The sequence below is a fragment of the Mastigoproctus giganteus genome, chromosome 2, assembly GCF_048544385.1.
Source record: "Mastigoproctus giganteus isolate SK-2022 chromosome 2, ASM4854438v1, whole genome shotgun sequence".
Lineage (NCBI taxonomy): Eukaryota > Metazoa > Arthropoda > Arachnida > Uropygi > Thelyphonidae > Mastigoproctus > Mastigoproctus giganteus.
In genome coordinates this window covers 101017075-101037934 of record NC_143576.1, presented here as the reverse complement: position 1 = coordinate 101037934, position 20860 = coordinate 101017075, and the positions used below count along the sequence as shown (strand labels likewise).

Here is a 20860-nt window from a genome sequence, read left to right as displayed (position 1 = left end):
CTTAACACTGATAATTCTTTCCGGAAAAAATAGAGCGCTAAGTGATCGCCGCATTCCCATAAGGTAACATATGTATTTGTAAGTTGCAGTTGGTACCATAGGATATTTCCTAATCAATAATAAACGGTAGTGAAAAGATGCACAAATGTTGGTCAAAATATTTAATATTCAAATATTTGTACATATAAAATATTCTGCATTACATACATATATAATTATGTGATAACTACTTACGTATCAAAATTAAACTTAAAATTCATTCCAATTAAAATCATGAATTTAATTGATCTAAATTGATTTTAATTAAAGAATTTAATCATGAAAAATGTGTCGATTTTGGGTTGTACTTTGGTTCTCTTCCTGGTAAACTAAAAGGGATTTTAATTTTAGATCTCCCACAGTGTTTCCACCCAACAATAAAGTCAACCGATCTTTCGCCACTTTGAAACCTGCCGTGTTTTTTTCTTCTTTCAATATGAAACTTCTTTTAGGCATTCATTTCCAAAAAAGTCCTGCTTCATCCATGTTAAAAACTTGTTGAGAAGTTTAAAACATAATACCCCTCTTCAATAATTTTAACAAGTTGTTTTTTGAAAGTTTCGGCTCCTTGATCTGCACTTGTGGCTTCTCCCTGGATTTTAAATCTATTCAACCAGCCCTTACTAGTTTTAAATGGTTCCACTTTTTTTATTTTTGATGAGTTTTCTTCAGATCATCATATAGGCTAATCTCTCTCTCTCTCTCTCTCTCTCTCTCTCTCTCTTTTTTATATTAACTTAACTGAATTCTGCAATGGATATTATCTTCAATAAAATTAGTTAGTCTCTCCTTTTCAATCCTAATAGCCGGCTTAGCCCTAGTTGCTTGCAGTGGAACAGCTGTCTTTCCCGCTGCTAAAATTAATTCTTTATTTTTTATAATTGTTCTTACAGTTAAACTTGCCAGTCCTAAATTATGGCACACATCCACTTGTCTTTGACCGGAATCGACTCGCTTCAAGACGTCTAATTTAATTTTCAAGTTCAGTCTTTTTCTTACATTTGTAGTCTTCGTACTGTGTCTAGATGTTGGTTTTTTTTTTTTTTTTTTTAATTATTATTATCCGCCATTATTAACTATTTGAAAATGTAACCACATTGGTTGCATTAATTATGATACAATGTTTGAGTAAACTGTCCGTTACGCATGATGTCTAATCCGGAGTCTAGTCATCACTGAGTGATGACTAGACTCCGGATAAATGCATATAACGCAAATATTACAAGCAATATACTTGTTCATTTTTTAAAATGTTGATCTCGGAACTATGTAACAAGTCATTGTACTGCAATTAAATTAGCATGCGAGAAAATTTCACTGAGTGTGGGAAAATTTCTCAAGTCTGTGTGGGAAACGTTTTAATGCTGCTTTGCTATTAATTTTAAAGCTATCGACTGCATCAAATGAAACGATTTCGTTAAATATTCCAAAAATGCAATCTTTAAAAGAGCATTATAACTCATTTAAATCTTTAAAAGAGTTATAGTCAGATACGGGTTATAATATAAGAACATTATAGCAAATCAGTATAAAGCGAACCGTGTTATAACGAGGGCCTGCTGTATATATATATATACACGTATCATACCATCACTCAGTCGCTTAACACTATGATATTATTGTTTGTTGCATTCACGCCTACATCTCAATCAATATATCATTCTTGACTTCTGCTCCAGACCGATAACATGCATTGCCTGTTTACCGGGCATGCAGCGTGAAGCTGCAGTAGTGGCAAACCAGTTTGTCCCATAAGTTTCCCATGGTTCTCGGATTGGCTTTCTTTACCTTAGCCACAGAAATAATAATTACACTTTTAATTTTAAATCAAAAGTTAAATGAAATAATAACAGTACTCTAATTCACCGGTTAATCAGCAATAATACTTCTATACTACTAAGTTTACATTTATTGTATTATGCTATACCGTTATGCTTGTAAGTTATAATTTAATTATAATATATAATAAACTTATCTAATGCCAGCCTATGTGATTCAAACTTCCGATCTACCTATTTACGAATTAAAACACTTGAATATCCTCTACCACTCAGTGAATTAGTACTATAACAATGGCAGTAAAATTTCAATATAACACAATAGCGGCAAAAGTCTACTGTGGTTTCTTAAGCAATTCTAAATGCTTTACTGATTCAATCAGAAAATCACCAAAAATAACTACACTACTAATTTTTAAATCAAAAGAAGTTATAGAAAAACAATAATTTTTAAACAATAAAGAATGTTCCACTTAGCAGATCTGAAAATGTTGCTTGTTCAGCCTTAGAATTTAAATTAACAAAGTATTACAGAAATTAAACTGTTGCCAAAATTTTATTCACTAGTGAAGTTAAAATTAGGCTACTGAAGTTATCAGAAAAAATTTAAATTAGCAGAAATACCTTAGAAAATTAAGGAGATTAAATTTACAAATATTATAAAATCAATTTCCCAAAATTACTGAAATAAAATTTACAAAATTACTGAAATAAAATTTACAAAATTACCGAAATAAAATTTACAAAATTACCGAAATAAAATTTACAAAATTACCGAAATAACATTTAAAAATTACAGAAATTTAAATTTTTAAACAAAACTTTTGTCTACCTGACACCTATTGTTAATCCCCCTTCAGTTAATCCCCCCATCTGCTCTCTTCAACTTACTACTCGCTTGTCAATGCACCACTCTCTGGGATCATCACTGAGTGTGTGAGTCACAAACTTGGCTGAAATACATCACACTCCCAAAACTTGTATTAAAACTAATGCTCCTGATCTAAACAAAAAAAAAAAAAAAAAAAAAAAAGCAGCAACTAAATCATTGATTTTTGAAGCTGAATGGGAGCCAGAGCAAGGATCATCTTTAACAAGCAGCCCTCCTTAAGATTTTCAAACCATGGAAAAGTCTTGGAATGACACACAGCATCTTCTCCAAAAGCTATTTTTAACATTTCTGGGTTTCTGTTATGCTTTTCACTAACATGACACAAAATTTGATGCAAATTCATTGCTCAGTAACATCGCTCATTTTAAAATGTGACAAAACACAAAAAACACCTTCTATTCAATGCATTCTAATTCAGACTGACTGTAATTATATGTGATTTGTGTATCTATATGCATCACTAAACATGTTGCAACAAGTGACAACTCACTACAAAGTCAGTCTCCAAACTTTTTTAATCACACCTTATATATCACAGAGAAGTCATTTTACATGTTTTACTTCATGAGTATGAACTTTTTTTATTTATTTACTAATAAGTGTAAGTATCTACTTACAGTGTTTCGTCATAAGTGATTCTGAAATAATCATATTTATTTAACTGGCACACTTTCTGTTAAAGTGCATCAAGAAGAAAGAATGTCGTGTTACAAGCCCCTCTGCAGAATTCATTTAAGTGAATTCTTGCTAAATTAAATATATACTACTTAACTCACTTATACATGCCTTTTCATCACATTGATTTTATTAATTTCCATTATATGCTGTTAGAATGATTCAGTTAATGTAATACATTTAAATGGGATTAGAATTTCAAATTGGGCTCCCAAGTTTGTGTTCAAACTAACAAGATGCTCATATCCTAATTGGATACGATATTAAAAGATTTAGAAGGATTAAGAAATTATTACTACAAATCATATCTTAACATAGCCAAAAAACAATTAGCTACCAGAAAACTAAAGTAAACCTGTAGTTCCAATCTTGTGGAACTACAGGTTTACTTTAGTTTATGTAACTAATTTATGTAAATTTAAAAATATGTTCATTAGGTATTAATACTAATACAAAATTAATCATGTTTGTTATTTGATTTTTAGGAGCATTAGCAACTAAGGCCACATTGCTCCGGGAATATGCAGTGGTCATTCCCTGACCTTTCCGCATCCTCCGTATTTGGTGGTGACGGGCTCGAACCCCGGTCTAATCAAGAAGCATGTGCTACGCACTGTTGCTCCTTCTCACCTAGCTATGGAGGCGCCAAAAAATTAATAATAAAAAATATCATGGAATACTCAATGAAACTGAAGAGAAAATACTAACTTTTAAATGTTAAGAGGTTGTTTACAATATTATAAATAACATAAAAATTAAAAAGAATTGCTATGTATACTTACTGGTGGTCCTGGTAATCCAGGAAAGCCACGAGGCCCAGGAAATCCTCGTGGACCCTGCAAATAGAAGGACTGAATTAGGAGGTAATTTCATTTAATTCTTCAAGAAAAATAAGCAGCACCACAAACTTCAATACTGAATGTTTTTAATGTATTATTGCATTATTGTATTTTAATATTTAATTAATACATTAAAATTTTAGTCCTCTAACCTCAGTTATCAATTACAATGTAGATATAGTGAAAACAGAATGCTATGAAGCTGGATTTATTCTGAGCAAAAATTATGCATTTTGTATTACTACATCTATTAATTTATTTTTAATAGTGAAGACACTGATCTCTTGGTGTCTGATCTCTTGGTGGCTGCAACATCATAAAATTCCAATTCCCATCCAATGTTGTTTTTTTTTTTTTTTTTTTTTTTTTGGTAGCTGTTGGCGCATCGGCTTCTGTGGCCATAATGTACCTCCCAGGGTTTTTGCAGTACTTTGATCCAAGCCCGAGGCGGGATTCGAACCCGCGACCTTTGGGTTGCCAGGCAGGCACTTTACCCACCCAGCTAGCCCGGTCGGCCATCCAATGTTGCAGCTGCTGTGACAGGTAGTGTTGTTTTCCCCACTGTGCTGACATAATTACCATACTGCAGTCTATACTTCATATAAGCAATGTGAAAAACTAGATGAATGTTTATGTTCAATTGGTAACAGCAAGCTACAGTTGTTTTTCTTCATTTAGAAGCTACAGCATATCATAATCTGTGTAAGTGAACTATTTAGAAAAGGCACCAACAATTGAAAAAATTGAGAAATCGTTAAAATTTTCTGAATCAGAATCTGAATGAACCAAAAGCATGTTTTGTGTAACATGGAACTAAATGAAAAAATTTATATAAAGGAACACCTGTCTGAAGAGTGGACAGATGAATTGCATTTTTCAAGAATCTATTTAGCAGAAAGAGATTTCTGGAGCTATTTTTGGATGTTGCATATCTTCCCAACAAGAAAAATAATAGGAATTCAAAGTAAGAGACCTAAATTAAAAAATATTTTTATTGATCTGAATGCATATTTTTTATAAGAAGAAGTTAAAGGGAATCACCAAGAAAGAGAAGAATAATGATATCCAGCTTGGCACACCAGGGTCCTGAGCTGGATATCATCATTCTTCTCTTTGTCGGTGATTCCCTTCTACTTCTGGCTCTTGTTTTCTCTCTCAGGGAGTAACTCAATTTTTTTTGTGGCTAGTGCAGCAAAAGCCTCAGGCTTTCTTGCACCATATGGCTAATAATAATAATAATAACTATCACATTAAATGAAACTACTATTGGTTTTTAGAATTTCATTCAAATGTTGGCCAGACTTGACTTTCACCTCAAGGATTATACTTCATCTCATCCAAAAGCTGCTTCACAATATTGAAAATATTATGAAGGAATTTTTGGATAAGGTGAAGATAAGATTTGGATAAGATTAAAAAGTGGATAAAATTGTTTTTCTGGATTTTGGGTGTCTCACCTGTGAATAGTTTCATTATGATGAAGCTGATTGATAACTCCAAAGAACCTTCACCACAAGCAGTTTTGAAATAAGTTGCTGGTTCAAGTCAGTACAACATGTCCATTCTTTCTAGAAAAAGGTTATTGAGTTCAGATGCAGAGAGAGAGAGAGACTATGTACTATCCTCAGTTTGTGATGACAGATGAGAACCCAAATAAGAAGAAAGACTATCACTATGTAATAACAGAAATATTAGAAGTGGAAGAAAAGAAACAGTTTGGTTCTATGAGACATTCCTGAAACCAGGATTGTGGATTTTGAAAAGTTCAAGAAATAGCACAAACTAAAATCATAAAAATAATTAACATTAAAAATGTCTTATCATACAGTTTTATATATACCAACTCATGCAAAGCAAAAATATATAATATTTGAAATTTTTTTTTTTAGAGCTGAACATAATTATTCAAATAATTATGTTCAGCTATATAATAATTTTGTACTGCAAGGGATTAATATAATTCATGCTTATTAAATAGATAAATGAATTACAATAATTTAGTAATTTTTAGATAATTAAAAGTTAATAAATTAATTAACCAAATCTTATGGCCAAAAAAATAGCCAAAAGTTATGTGAGTTAGTGTACTTCATTTTATCTATTTAGTAATCTTATAGATACATAGATATCTTTTACACAACATATTAGAGTTTAAGATTATGTCACAATGAATGCCATGCAAGGTTTATTCCGGTACCAGACTTATTGTAGGATTTATTCTTAGAAAATGTGGTGCAAGTTAAAATTTTCCACAGAAACAATAATATAATAGGGAATTTCAGTTCTAATCAATGGCCCAATTTTCAACCTTTTATAGATTTGAATACTGAGTATTTAAAGGAACACATATCAAATACATTTCTTTAAAACCTGTTGGACAGTTTTAATCACAATCCAACAACCAGACTCCAATATTCCATAATAATGTAAAGAAATAGAGCAGAAAGAATAATAATGTAAATAAATATAGCAGAAAGAATAATAATGTACATAAATATAGCAGAAAGACTATCATATTAGAAATAAAGAGGAAATGTTAGAACTTTTCTCTTTATTTCTAATATAATGGCCTTTCTGCTATATTTCTTTCAACATGATCAACTGAGCAGCAAACTTTATTTTATCAGACATTTTTAAGGATGAAATATGAAATCAAAAATTCCAAAATTACATAGGCATTTTAGTACTGGAGCATATCCAGAATGCCTAGCTGTTTCGGTAACATGTGTTTCTTTGTGTGCAGACTAGAAAGTAAAACTATATAAAAGAATATGTGTAAGGCTGTAAGCAATAACCTTTCTTTTATAAAAAAAAAAAAAAAAAAAAAAAAGCCGGTATGGATGAAACACATAAAAATGCTTTAAATAAATTTTTAAGTTTGAAATATTAAATCAAAACTGCCAAAAATAAACAAGCATTTAGTGCTGAAGCATAACAGTTGTCATCTGCCTCCTGATGTGTGCCATGAGCTGTTTTAAATTTCCATAAGTAATATTATCATATGGGTGGCATTTGCTTGTGACATAAATGCAGAATAAATTAAAACTGCATAAATCTAGGCCCACCATAATTGGTAGACTAACTTATATAATTTTTTAATTTTGTTTAATTATGTTTATATAATTTAATTATATAATTTTGTCAATTATGTTTATGAATTTAATCATGTAATTTTATTTAATTATGTAAAAGGAGGGGAAAAAAGCATTGCTGACTTAAGAGCTTCTCTGCTTGTCATCTTTATCTACAAAGTAATATAGAGTGTAATTTTTTTATGATTTATGAAAATTATCCTTATTAAAATCAATTCCTGGTTAAATAGCAATAATCTGGTTATTGCTATTAGCAAATGCATTTCTTCCCAGTTTTATAATTTATTATTATTTCAACATATAGAGTGGCATATCCTCCAATACAAGGAAAAGTACCAATCACCTTAGTAAAAAATGTTATGCTTAGCAATAGTAAAATTATATAAAACAGATCATGCTTCCCCATCTTCAATGCTGATATTCAAGTCTCCCCATTAGTAATTACCTTTCTGATGATACTGAATTGGTGAATTCTCCCTCATAAATTACAATATCTGGGCACAATTATATTTCATTTGTAACAAAGGGAAATATAAACTGTGTCCAGCATTTATAACTAGAAAATTCACACAATGTGCAAATCAGCCTGTGAACGCACACTAATAATGCCTGCAATACGGCCTTAGATATCAGTGAGTTATAAAATCAACAACAACCACAAAATAATTAATTCATACACAAATGCTTCCCATTTTATTACTTTTCTTTTTCATATACTTGAGTAATTTCCTCTGTATCCCACTCCTTAGAACTATAATTACCTTTAATTCAATCTATAAATATAGTAATTTCATTAACATCATTACAATGACATGAAAAAATTTAACTTATTTTCAATCAAACTAGGAATTTCTAACATTACCAATCTTATTTCCATGAATCTGTTGTGCATATTTTATTAATTTCAATAATATTTCGCCAGGGGCTCACATGTGGTGAGTATGGGCTTGGCATACAGTGGGTCCTGAGCTGGATATCATCATACTTCTTTTTCTTGGTGATTCCCATCTACTTTTCTTTCTTTCTTTCTCTCTCTCTCTCAAGGTAACTCAGAATTTTTTTTTTTTTTTTGGCTAGTGCAGCATAATTCTCAGATTTCCTTGCACAATATGGCTAATAATAATAATATAAATGAAACCATAACAGTAATACCCAACAGCATGCCACTGGCCATAATATTTGATCAACATATATATAATCTACCCATTAGGTGAATCTGTAATGTTAACAATCAAGATAATTACCTTGTCAAATTTGATCTACTCCGATAATTTTATTTTTACTTTTCTTGTGAAATTATCAAGATAGCCTAGCACAATATAACAATCTCTGCATATGCCTTTATCACTAATGAAAACTGGTTCTACTTTTATGGTGTTCAAATCTATGGGGCATTGTGTAATCTATGCTTGTGTTCACTGTTCTATGAAAACAGATAACTGAATAAAATTAAAAAAAAAAAAAAAAAGTTGCAACATAATAAAGGAACTGGATATAGCTGATTATAGTGGTGAAATTTAAAATTTAACAAAAAAGAGATACAAAGGAACTGGCTACAGCTAATTACAGTGTAGAAATTTAACTGTTTGTAACACTTCTATTATTCTTTCTGTGTGCTGTAATATGAGTCAGTAACCAGGGAAAACTGGAAACACAGAACTGTAAAATATGAAGAAATCATATTTTACCATTCTGCAAAATGATTCAACAAAAACATTATAATGAATAAGTAATGGGAGCCCTGCTCTCCCTCTACCTTTGAGTAACTACTTATGGTCTGAATTGAAAAGGCCCTTAAAAATCCTGATCTCCAAAGTGATTTGTGTGCAGATCTCTCCATAACAAGTGGCATAACCAGTATATTGCTACACAGATTGTGTGTGTGTGTGTGTGTGTGTGTGTGTGTGTGTGTGTGTGTGTGTGTGTGTGTGTGTGTGTGTGTGTGTGTGTGTGTGTGTGTGCGCGCGCGCGCGCGCGCTTGCGTGCGTGCATAAAAAAAAAATTTCATCATCCATACCCTTCAAGAATTTGTCTAGTCTTTCCTTGAATTTTTTCGACTCATCCACTTCCACAACAACTGATGGAAGCCTGTTCCTACAATTAATCACCCATTGGCTGAAGGCAAACTTTCACACATCTATCCTACAACTATCCTTATTCAACTTTATGAATAAGGATAGTAAATTTATGCCCTCTTCATGTATGTAATCTCAGCAAGACGAAGAATGCCATTTACATTCACTCAATTCATTCAAAGGGTTAAAACACTTCAATTAGATCACCCTGCAAGTGCCTAAAGCTGCAATTTTCAGAAATAAAGCCTTTCTAGGTAAGAGCAGCCTTTTGTTCCTTTCACCAATCTGGTTACCCTTCTATGCACCTGTTCCAGCAGATCTACATCCTTCCTAAAGCCTCAAGACCTATATAAAACACTCAAGATGCAGCCTAACTATGGCCTTGTACAAAGGGATAATCATCCCCTTATCCCTGATACAGAAAAGTTTCTGTACATCACTTTGTCAATGACAAAAGCCCATGAGCTGTTCTGGCAGCATGTCTAACTGCTCAGAGAATTTCATATCTGACTGCACTATTACCTACAGGTCTTTTACATTTTCCACTACCCTGAGTGTAGCACCACACAGTTAATAAGTTATTCTGGGATTACTGCTACTCATATGCAATACCTTGCATTTGTCAAGGTTAAACTTCAACTGCCATTTCTCAGCTTGTTGACCCAATTTTAATGATACCTTCATCAGTATCATTAATAAATAATGAAAACAACAATGGGCCCAGAACGGAACCCTGGGTACTCCACTGATGACATGAGTCAACAAAGAGCAGTGCCCACTGATAATCACTCTGTCTTCTTCCACTTAACCATCCCTTTATCCATAGCAACAACCTGCCTTTAATGCAATATTGCTCCAATTTATATAGCAATCTTTTAGGTGCAAAATTATAAAAACCTTTCCTGAAATCCAAGTATATGATATCAAAATTATTTTTTCCATGCAGTTCCTTGCATCATAGTAAACTATCAGACTGATTAGACAAGACCACTCCTTAAAAAAAATGCATGCTTTGACTGCACTATAATTGCATTCCTGTCCGGATGGTCTTGCATTACTTCTTTAACCAGTGACTCCATCATTTTCCATGGAACAGATTTTCAGCTAACATGTCTGCAATTACTCATGTCACTCTTTGATCCCCTTTACGAACTGGAGATACATCTCCAGTCCATCCCTGATTCCAAGGATGCTCTCATAATTATGACAAAAGGTTTGCATAAGTCCTTTGCTCCCACTTTTGATATGATTGGATAGATCCCATCCACCGCAGGTGCCTTTATTATGTCTTTATTAAGGGCACAAAGAGTGATATTGTTCTACACGTTGGTACTAATGACATTAAGAGTAGGAGACCGGCGGAATTACTTAACAAGTACAAGTCAATGCTGAAAACAAGCTGTGAGTTAGGGTTGAATTTGAAAGTGACTGCAATTCTGCCCAGACACAATAGGAGGGAGTATATGACGAGAGACTTGTCGATCAATTCGGCCCTGGAGAGATTGTGCAAGGCTCGTGGGATAGAATTTTTCTCAGCCTGGTCTGTGTTTGTTAACAGGAGAGACTGCTTCTACAGGGATGGGATACACTTAAATAGAAAGGGTGCAAGAATATTTCCTGATGCTATCAAGGCAGAGTTAGGTGGGTCGGAAAACTGCTAGCTCGGGGGGCTACACGGACTAATAGATTAACAGTAGCCGCTAGCAGAGGTGAAAGTGATTCTTGTACTGCTCCTATTGATATACAATTGAGAAGCAGCCTGGAAAACAAGGCAATGGGGATTTCCAGGACTGCTGTGAGTCATAGTGGAACAAGTAAATACATGAGCTGTTTTAGGGTAATAAGAGTAGAAACAGGTGCATGTATACTTGCATGTAAACCAATGCTAGGAGTATAGTTAATAAATTCGATGAGCTTGAAGTGCTAGTCAAGACATCAAAGGCAGATATAGTTGGAATATCAGAGACGTGGTGTCACACAGACATAAGCAGTGCAGAATTGGAATTTGGGGAGTACAGTGTGTATAGAAAGGATAGACAAGACAGGAAGAGTTTGTTAGTTTGTTTGTTATTTGGTTTTTAGGAGCATTAGCAACTAAGGCCATATTGCTCCGGGAATATGCGGTAGTCATTCCCTGACCTTTCCGCATCCTCCGTATTTGGTGGTGACGGGCTCGAACCCCGGTCTAATCAAGAAGCGTGTGCTACGCACTGCTGCTCCTTCCCACCTGGCTACGGAGGCGCCCACAGGAAGAGAGGAGGGGTTATGCTGTTAGTTAAGAAACACATAAAATCTAAGGAAGTGCATCCAATTGGTGTTGGTGGAAAATGCAATGTTGAGTCTGTTTGGTGTGACATAAGCATGAGAAAGGAAAAATGAGAGAACAGGATTTTTCCATTAAGAAGGTTCTCATGTGTTGTCCCTAAATAGAAGCCCAAGGGCTTCTTAACGGAAACAGGTTTATTTTGAAATAATATTTATTTGATTAATGAAAGGTTATTTTTATTTTAAATATTGCAACAATAGAACATTATGAAATTAAAAATTATTCTTATTATCTTAAAAATATATAAATATATAAGACAAATAATAATTGCAAGAAGAGAATTATTTATATTGGTAATTTTCATTCAGAACCTGTTGTATCAGAGCAATCCGAGTTAGTAGTGGAAGAATTGTTGTTTTCGTCTTCATCCAATGCCATTAATTTTTCATCACTTCCATCACTAGCAGACAGATCATCAGATTCAATTTCAAGTCCATGATTGTTTTCAAGGATAATTTGCAATTTTTGATTTAATATATTGGTCACTGGTACTTCTTGTCCATTTGCAGCAATGTCGCAACATTCAAATGCTCTTTGAATTGATTTTGATTGGATTGTATTACAGGAAGAAATAACAATTTAAATAATCTTTTGGTAAGATGGTCTTTTTCTATATCCTTTTGGAGTAAATTCAGCAGTTTCTTCTCTTACCCGATTATCCCATTCCTTTCTCATAGCAGCTTTGAAACTGGAATTTATGGCACATCTAGGGGCTGCGTGTAGTGCATTGTCTTTCCGGGAATTATTACTGCTTTTGAGCCATAATTTTTAAAAAGATATTTTAAAATTTCTTCTTTCTTATGAGTTCCATAAGAATCCCAAATAATTACTGATGGAGTGTTACTAAAAAAGATAAAATAAGATTGTGCAAGGCTCAAGGGGCAGAATTTTTTTCAGCCTGGACTAAACTTGTTAACAGGAGAGACTGCTTCTACAGGGATGGGATACACTTAAATAGAAAGGGTGCAAGAATATTTGCTGATGCTATCGAGGCAGTGTTAGGTGGGTCAGAAAACTGCTAGCTTTGGGAGAGACAAAGACTAATAGATTAAGGAACCACTGGCAGAGGTGAAAGAGATTCTTGCACTGCTTCTATTGGAATGAGCAGAACCCTGAAAACAAGAAGCAGGATATTTCAGAGACTGCTGGGAGTCATTGTGGTACAAGTAAACACATGGGTTGTGTTAGGGTAGCTAAGAATAGAAACAGGTGCATGTAGACTTGCATGTACACCAATGCTAGGAGTTTAGTAAATAAATTTGAGGTATTGCTCAAGACATCAAAGGCAGATATTGTTGGGATATCAGAGAAGTGGTGTCACACAGATATAAGGAATGCAGACCTGGAATTTGGGGAGTACAACGTCTACAGAAAGGATAAACAGGATAGGAAGGGAGGAGGGGTTATGCTATTAGTTAAGAAACACAAAATCCAAGGAAGTGAAGTAAGTCGACATCGCTGGACATTGCAGTGTCGAGTCAGTTTGGTGTGACATAAGCATTGGGAGATCAAAATTGAGCGTAGGAGTGTGCTATAGACCTAATGACTCTGATGAGTATAATAAGAAACTGTACAGGGAAATAGAGTGGGCCAGTAAATCAGAGAGTCTTATAATGGGGAATTTTAATTTCCCAGATACTGACTGGAATTTGGGGGCCGGTCACTCACACACTAGCAAGGCTTTTGTGGATTTATTGGATGATTGTTTTCTACATCAGCATGTTCGGGAGGCAACTAGACGGAGTAATACTCTTGATTTTTTGATTATCAGTAGTGATTCTTCATGTATTAAGAATCTGCAGATAAATGAACCACTAGGTGGCAGTAATCACAGTGTGCTGAAGTGGGATTTACTCAAAGAGGTAATTACCATTAGGGGTAAAGGGATGGGTTATTGCTTTCGTAAAGGCGACCACGATGGACTGAGACAGTATTTAAATTCTATACAGTGGGACCAACTAATGATGTTACCAACAGCAAATTCAAAATAGGAAGCATTCAAAGAACTTATCTTGGAAGCTACTAGGCTTTACATACCAACTAAGAAATATTGTTCAAGGTTTAGGCCTAAATGGATGTCAGATGAACTAATGAGACATATGGCAGAGAATAAAAATGCATGGGATACATACAAATTAACACGTGACACAGAAGCCTATGATAGATACAAGTTGATCTGTAACCAAGTTACAAAGGAGGTTAGGCAGGCGAAGGCAGATTACGAGAAATCTTTGGCAAGGGATGGAAAGAAAAACAGCAAAGAGTTCTTTATTTATATAAACTCTAGAAGGAAGGGGATGAATCAGATTGGTCCACTTGATATCGATGGGTCAATAGTTGATGATCCTGCTCAGGTAGCTAACAAACTAAATGAATATTTTGCATCGCCATTCACACATAAGGAGTTAATCAGCGAGGGGAATGCCAGAGGTGTATTCAAATATGGCAGTAAGCTAGAGAATCTTGTAATAATTGAAAGTAAAGTGGAGGAGAAATTGTTGAAGATAAACACAAGAAAGGCACCTGGGGTGGATGGGATCTATCCAGTTATATTAAAGGAGGCAGCAAAGGAAGTAAGCAAACCCTTAGCCATAATTATGAGAGCTTCCTTGGACTCGGGGGGAGGTTCCCACAGACTGGAGATGTGCAAATGTGACCCCAATTCACAAAGGAGGATCAAAGGCTGACACAAGTAATTATAGACCTGTGAGTTTAACTTCTGTTCTTGTAAAATTAATGGAGGCGCTGGTTAAAGAAGCACTGCAGGATCATCTAGACAAGACTCCAGTTACAGCTCGGACACAGCATGGTTTTGTTAAGGGGAAGTATTGCCTGACCAATATGATTGGATACTATGATGTAGTCACAAAATAACTGGATGCATGGAATAACTTTGATATTATATACTTGGATCTTAGAAAGGCTTTTGATACTGTTGCACATGGAAGACTGCTGCACAAATTGGAGCAGTGTGGCATTGGATGCAAATTGCTGCTATGGATAAAGGGGTGGTTGAGGGGGAGAAGACAGAGTGGTAATCAATGGACACTGCTCATCGTGGACTAATGTTATTAGTGGAGTCCCTCAGGGTTCAGTGTTGTATCCATTATTGTTTTCTGTATTTATAAATGATATTGATGATGGTATATCAAGCTTAATGTCCAAGTTTGCAGACGATACGAAGGTTGGCAGGGTTGTCAAGGACACTACTGACACTATGCTACTGCAACATGATCTGGAAAGGTTGAGCAGATGGGCTGAGAGGTGGCAAATGAAGTTTAACATTGACAAATGTAAAGTACTACATATGGGAAGCAACCCCAGAGCAACGTATCAACTCTGTGGTACTACATATGGGAAGCAACCCCAGAGCAACGTATCAACTCTGTGGTACTACACTGACAGTGGTAGAGAATGAAAGGGACCTGCGGGTGGTTGTGCAGGCAGATATGAAGTATTCTGAGCAGTGCAGACGGGCTGCAAGAGTAGCTCATGGTGTATTGTCGATGATATATAGGAATTTTTCTAGCAGGGATAAGGAGGTGATTATTCCCTTGTATAAGGCAATGGTCAGGCCACACCTAGAGTACTGTATACAGGTCTGGAGGCCTCATTTCAAGAAGGATGTAGAGCTGCTGGAACAAGTACAGAGAAGGGCAACAAGATTAGTGAATGGAACAAAGGGGTGCTCTTACGAAGAAAGGCTTAAGTTTTGCAAATTACAGTGTCTGGAGACTAGGTACCAGCGAGGTGATCTGATAGAGGTGTATAAAGCCTTGAATGGTTTGAGCATGCTCAATATTGATGGGATTCTTCCTCTTGCTCAGAATAATCACCTGAGAGGGCATAAATTCAAATTGAGGAAAAAGAGATGTAGGATAAACGTGCGGAAATTTGCCTTTAGCCAGCGGGCAGTTGGTTGGTGGAACAGACTTCCAACCCTTGTCGTGGAAGTTGATAACCTAAAAAAAGTTTAAGGCTCAGCTGGACAGGTATTTCGAACGAACAGAGGGGTGAAGTGGAAGTGGTTTTTTTTTTTTTTGGCTGATGCTGCATAAGCTTGCTTTCTTGCATCAAATGCCTCTACTAATGCTAATGCTAAGATCCTCTCTTGCAGAAAACAGTATCCATCCACGTCTTCAGTAGACTTGTGTCCATTGATCCGCTTTCGTTTACAGCAACAATTGCTTTACCACTGGGGATTGTTACTTTGGGAATTTTCTTTAAGCTACGAAAAATAATCATAGGTGGGAGTATGCATCCATCCAATGATATTTTCAAACAGACAGTGTATCGATTTTTTCTGAACCCTGTATCTGCACCATCAACATTTTTGCTCCCAACAAAGTGAAGAGTGCAATCTCTTGCCATGTCAAAGTAACATGGAGTTTCATCCATATTAAAAACACGATAACTTGTCATTCCTGCTGTAGCGTTATTTATTTGAATTAAGTATTGCTTTACTTATTCCTGCGTTTCCTTTGGATCGCGATTATCCAGTTGTCCGTGATGAATTATTTTACGTGATCTAATCCGATGTCTCCTGGTCCATCCAAATAAGAACTTGTTGCTTACTTTAAAAGCAGGTGGTATTTTAAGTCAAAATTCTGGTGAGAAAATATAGTTTCGCAATGTGTTATAGGTAACTGATCCGTGTTTATTTCATTCCTTTTTGAAAAATTCAAATAGTTTTTTCTCAATTTCGGGATAAAATGCCTTCCTTCCTGCGCCCTCAAGATGTTTGTGTTTACGTTTTATAACCAGCTTAAATAATTCTGCTTCTTGTTGCAACCAACGGCGAAGATTTTTTCTGTCAATGCCTGTTTGTTGCGATATCGAATGTTGACTTTTCCCCACTTTTAAAAGTGTCACAAACTGTAGTTTTTCCTGGATAGTATACAATTTTCATTTACTAGACTTTTTATTTTCCATTTTTAGGGTTAAATATTCTGACAACGAGTAAAGACGTGCAGTTCACATCTATTGCAATGACATCACGGGCATGCGCAGAGCACCGATATAAGTACGTTACAAGAAAGTGCGTTATTATTTTTCCCCAATAAAAGCCCATTGGCTTCTATTTGAAAAACAAAATCCTAATATAGGCCCAGATGGGCCTATATTTGGTTGGCCCCTCTTAACGGAAAAACCCAGTAGGTGTGTGTTATAGGATTAATGAATCTGACGAGTATAATGAGTGATTGTGCAGAGAAATAGAGTGGACAGTAAATCAGAGTGTCTTATAATGGGGGAGTTTAATTTCCCAGAGAGTGACTGGAATTTGTGGGTCAGACACTAGAAAGGCTTTTGTAGATTTATTCGATGATTGTTTTCTACATCAGCATGTTCGGGAGGCAACTAGAGAGAGTAATACTCTTGATCTGATTAGCAGCAGTGATTCTTCATGCATTAAGAATCAGAAGATAAAGGAACCACTAGGTGGCAGTAACCACAGTGTGCTGAAGTGGGATTTACTCAGAGGTAACTACCATCAGGGGTAAAGGGAAGGGTTTTTGCTTTCGTAAACGTGACTAAGTTGGTCTGAGAAAGTATTTAAATTCTATACGGTGGAACCAACTATGTTACCAGTAGCAAATTCAAAATGGGAAGCATTCAAAGAATTAATCTTGGAAGCTACTAGGCTTTTCATACCAATTAAGAAATATTGTTCAAGGTTTAGGCCTAAATGGATTTCAGATGAACTAATTAGACATGTAACAGAGAAGAAAAATGCATGGGATACATATAAAATAACAGGTGACACAGAAGCCTATGATAGATATAAGCTGTTCTGTAACCAAGTCACAAAGGAGGTTAGGCAGGCAAAGGCAGATTATGAGAAATCTATGGCAAAGGATGAAAAGAAAAACAGCAAAGAGTTCTTTCCTTATGTGAACTCTAGAAGGAAGGGGATGAATCAGATTGGTCTACTTGATATCGATGGTTCAACTGTTGATGATCCTGCTCAGGGGTTAAATGAATATTTTGCATCTACATTCACACATGAGGAGTTATTCAGGGAGGGGAATGCCAGAGGTGTATTAAACCCTGGCAGTAAGCTAGATAATCTTGTAATAACTGAGAGTAAAGTGGAGAAGAAATTGTCGAAGATAAACATAAGAAAGGCACCTGGGGTGGATGGAATCTATCCAGTTATATTAAAGGAGTCAAAAAAGGAATTAAGCAAACCCTTAGCCATAATTATAAGAGTTTTCATGGACTCAGGGGAGGTACCCATTGACTGGAAATGTGCAAATGTGGCCCAAATCCACAAAGGAGGATCAAAGGGAGACACAGGTAATTACAGACCTTTTAGTTTAACTTCTATTCCAGATAAATTAATGGAAGCAATGGTTAAAGAAGCATTCCAGGATCATCTAGACAAGACTTCAGTTATAGCTCGGACACAGCATGGGTTTGTTAAGGGGAAGTCTGGTCTGACCAATTTGATTGGATACTATGATGTAGTCACAAAGTAACTGGATACAAAGAATAATTTTGATATCATATATTTGGATCTTAGAAAGGCTTTTGATACTGTTGCACACAGAACACTGCTGCATAAATTGGAGCAGTGTGGCACTGGAGGAAAATTGCTGCTATGGATAAAGGGATGGTTGAGTGGTAGAAGACAGAGTGGTAAACAATGGACACTGTTCTTCGTGGACTAATGTTATAAGTGGAGTCCATCAGAGTTCAGTGTTGGGTCAATTGTTGTTTTCTGTATTTATAAATGATATTGATGATGGTATATTAGGCTTAATGTTCAAGTTTGCAGACGATACTAAGGTTGGCAAGGTTGTTAATGACACTAATGAGAGTATGCTGCTGCTGCAACAGGATCTATAAAAGTTGAGCAGATGGGCTGAGAGGTGGCAAATGAAGTTTAACATTGACAAATGTAAAGTACTACATATGGGAAGCAGTTACCCCAGAGAAACATATCAACTCTGTGGTACTACAGTGACAGAGAATGAAAACGACATGGGGGGGGGGTAATTGTGCAGGCAGATATGAAGTTTTCTGAGCAGTGCAGACAGTCTGCAAGATTAGTTCATGGTGTCTTGTCAATGATATACAGGAATTTTTCTAGCAGGGATAAGGAGGTGATTATCCTCTTGTATAAGGCAATGGTCAGGCCACACTTTGAGTACTGTATTCAGGTCTGGAGGCCTCATTTTAAGAAGGATGTAGAGCTGCTGGAACGAGTACAGAAAAGGGCAACAAGATTAGTGAATGGAACAAAGGGTTGCTCTTAAGAAGAAAGGCATAAGTTTTGCAAATTACAGTGTCTGGAGACTAGGCACCTGCGAGGTGATCTGATTGAGGTGTATAAAGCCTTGAATGGTTTGAGCATGCTCAATGCTGATGGGATTCTTCCTCTTGCTCAGAATAATCTCCTGAGAGAGCATAAATTCAAATTGAGGAAAGATGGTTGTAGGATAGTTGCGCGGAAGTTTGCCTTTAGCCAGCGGATAGTTGATTGCTGGAACAAACTTCCATCTGTCGTTGTAGAAGTTGATAGCTTAACTAGATTCAAAGCAGAACTTGACAAACATTTGGAGTGAGTGGATGGGTGAAATAAGGGGTTTTTTTTTTTTTTTTCTGATGATATATAAGTTTGCTTTCTTGCATCATATGTCTTTGCTAATGCTAAAAGGTGACATAAGTAACTAAAAACCTGTTAGTTTAACTTGTTTTGTTTTCTTCCAGGGAAAATAATGGAATCACTGGTTAAAGAAGCACTGCAAGATCATATAAACAAGACTTCAGTTATAGCTTGGACAGCATGGTTTTGTTAAGGGAAACCAATTTGTCTGACCAATTTGATTGGGTACTATGATGTGGTCACAAAGGAACTGGATGCAGGTAATAACTTTGATATCATATATTTGGATTTCAGGAAAGCTTTTGATATTGCTGCACATGGAAGACTGCTGTACAAATTGGAGAGGAATGGCATTAAGGGTAAGTTGCTACAATGGATAAAGGAATTGTTGAGTGGAAGACAACAGAGGGTGGTAATCAATGGACACTGCTCTTCGTGGACAAATGTTATTAGTGGAGTTCTCAGTGTTCGGTATTGGGCCCATTGTTGTTTTGTGTATTTATCAATGATATTGATGAAGGTATATCAGGTTTATTGTCCAAGTTTGCAGATGATATAAAGGTTGGCAAGGTTGTTAATGACAGTAAAGACAGTATGCTACTCCAAATGGATCTAGATAAGTTGGGCAAATGGGCTGAGAACTGACAACTGAAGTTTAACATTGACAAATTCAAAGTACTGCATATGGGTAGCAGTAACCGAAGAGAAACCTACCAACTGTGGGGTACTACACTTAGGGAAGTGGAAAGTGAAAAACATCTTGGGATAATTGTGCAATCAGGGAAGATGTTCACTGAGCAGGGCAGAGGGGCTGCCAGGACAGGTCATGGAGTCTTGTCAATGAATAATACGAATTTTGCTATCAGGGTCAGGGAGGTGATTATCCTATTATACAAGACAATGGTCAAGCCACACCTAGAGTACTGTGTACAGGTCTGGAGGCCTCATTTTAGGAAGGATGTAGAATTGTTAGAACGAGTACAAAGAAGGGCAACAAGATTGGTGAGGGGAACAAATTGGTGCTCTTACCAAGAAAGGCTTAAGTTCTGCAAATTGCAGTGCCTGGAGAGTAGTAGGTACCTGTGAAGTGATATGATTTAGGTGTATAAGGCCTTCAATGGGTTGAGCAAGCTGAAAGCTGATGGGATTCTTCCTCTTGCTCAGATTAAGAACCTGAGGGGGGCACAGATTCAAATTGAGGAAAGACAGTTTTAGAATGGATGTGTGGACATTTGCCTTTAGCCAGTGGGTTGTTGATTGGTGGAAGAGACTTCCATCTTTTGTTGTGGAAGTTGACAGCCTAAATAAATTTAAGGCTGAGCTGGACAGGGCATTTGGAACGAATGGAGGGGTGAAATGGTAGGTGTTTTTTTTTTTTTTTGGATGATGCTGCATAAGTTGCTTTCTTGCATGATATGCCGCTACTAATGCTAATGTTCAGCTCTTACACTTTCCTTTCAGTTATCAGAGTCATTTAGCTCCCTACTGGAGTTTGATAAACTTCTGGCATTCCCTCCCCTAAAGAATTCCTCATG

The 20860-nt window shown here is 35.8% G+C and overlaps 1 protein-coding gene across 1 annotated transcript in view; it reads right to left on the bottom strand.

The window, feature by feature from the left end:
• The window catches only part of LOC150089465 (uncharacterized), a 1372165-nt gene that overhangs the window by 971989 nt on the left and 379316 nt on the right, over positions 1–20860 (bottom strand). Inside the window, exon 17 of the mRNA XM_090389992.1 lies at positions 4167–4220. Coding sequence (XP_090246118.1) covers positions 4167–4220 — 54 coding nt within the window. The remainder of the gene's footprint in view (positions 1–4166; positions 4221–20860) is intronic.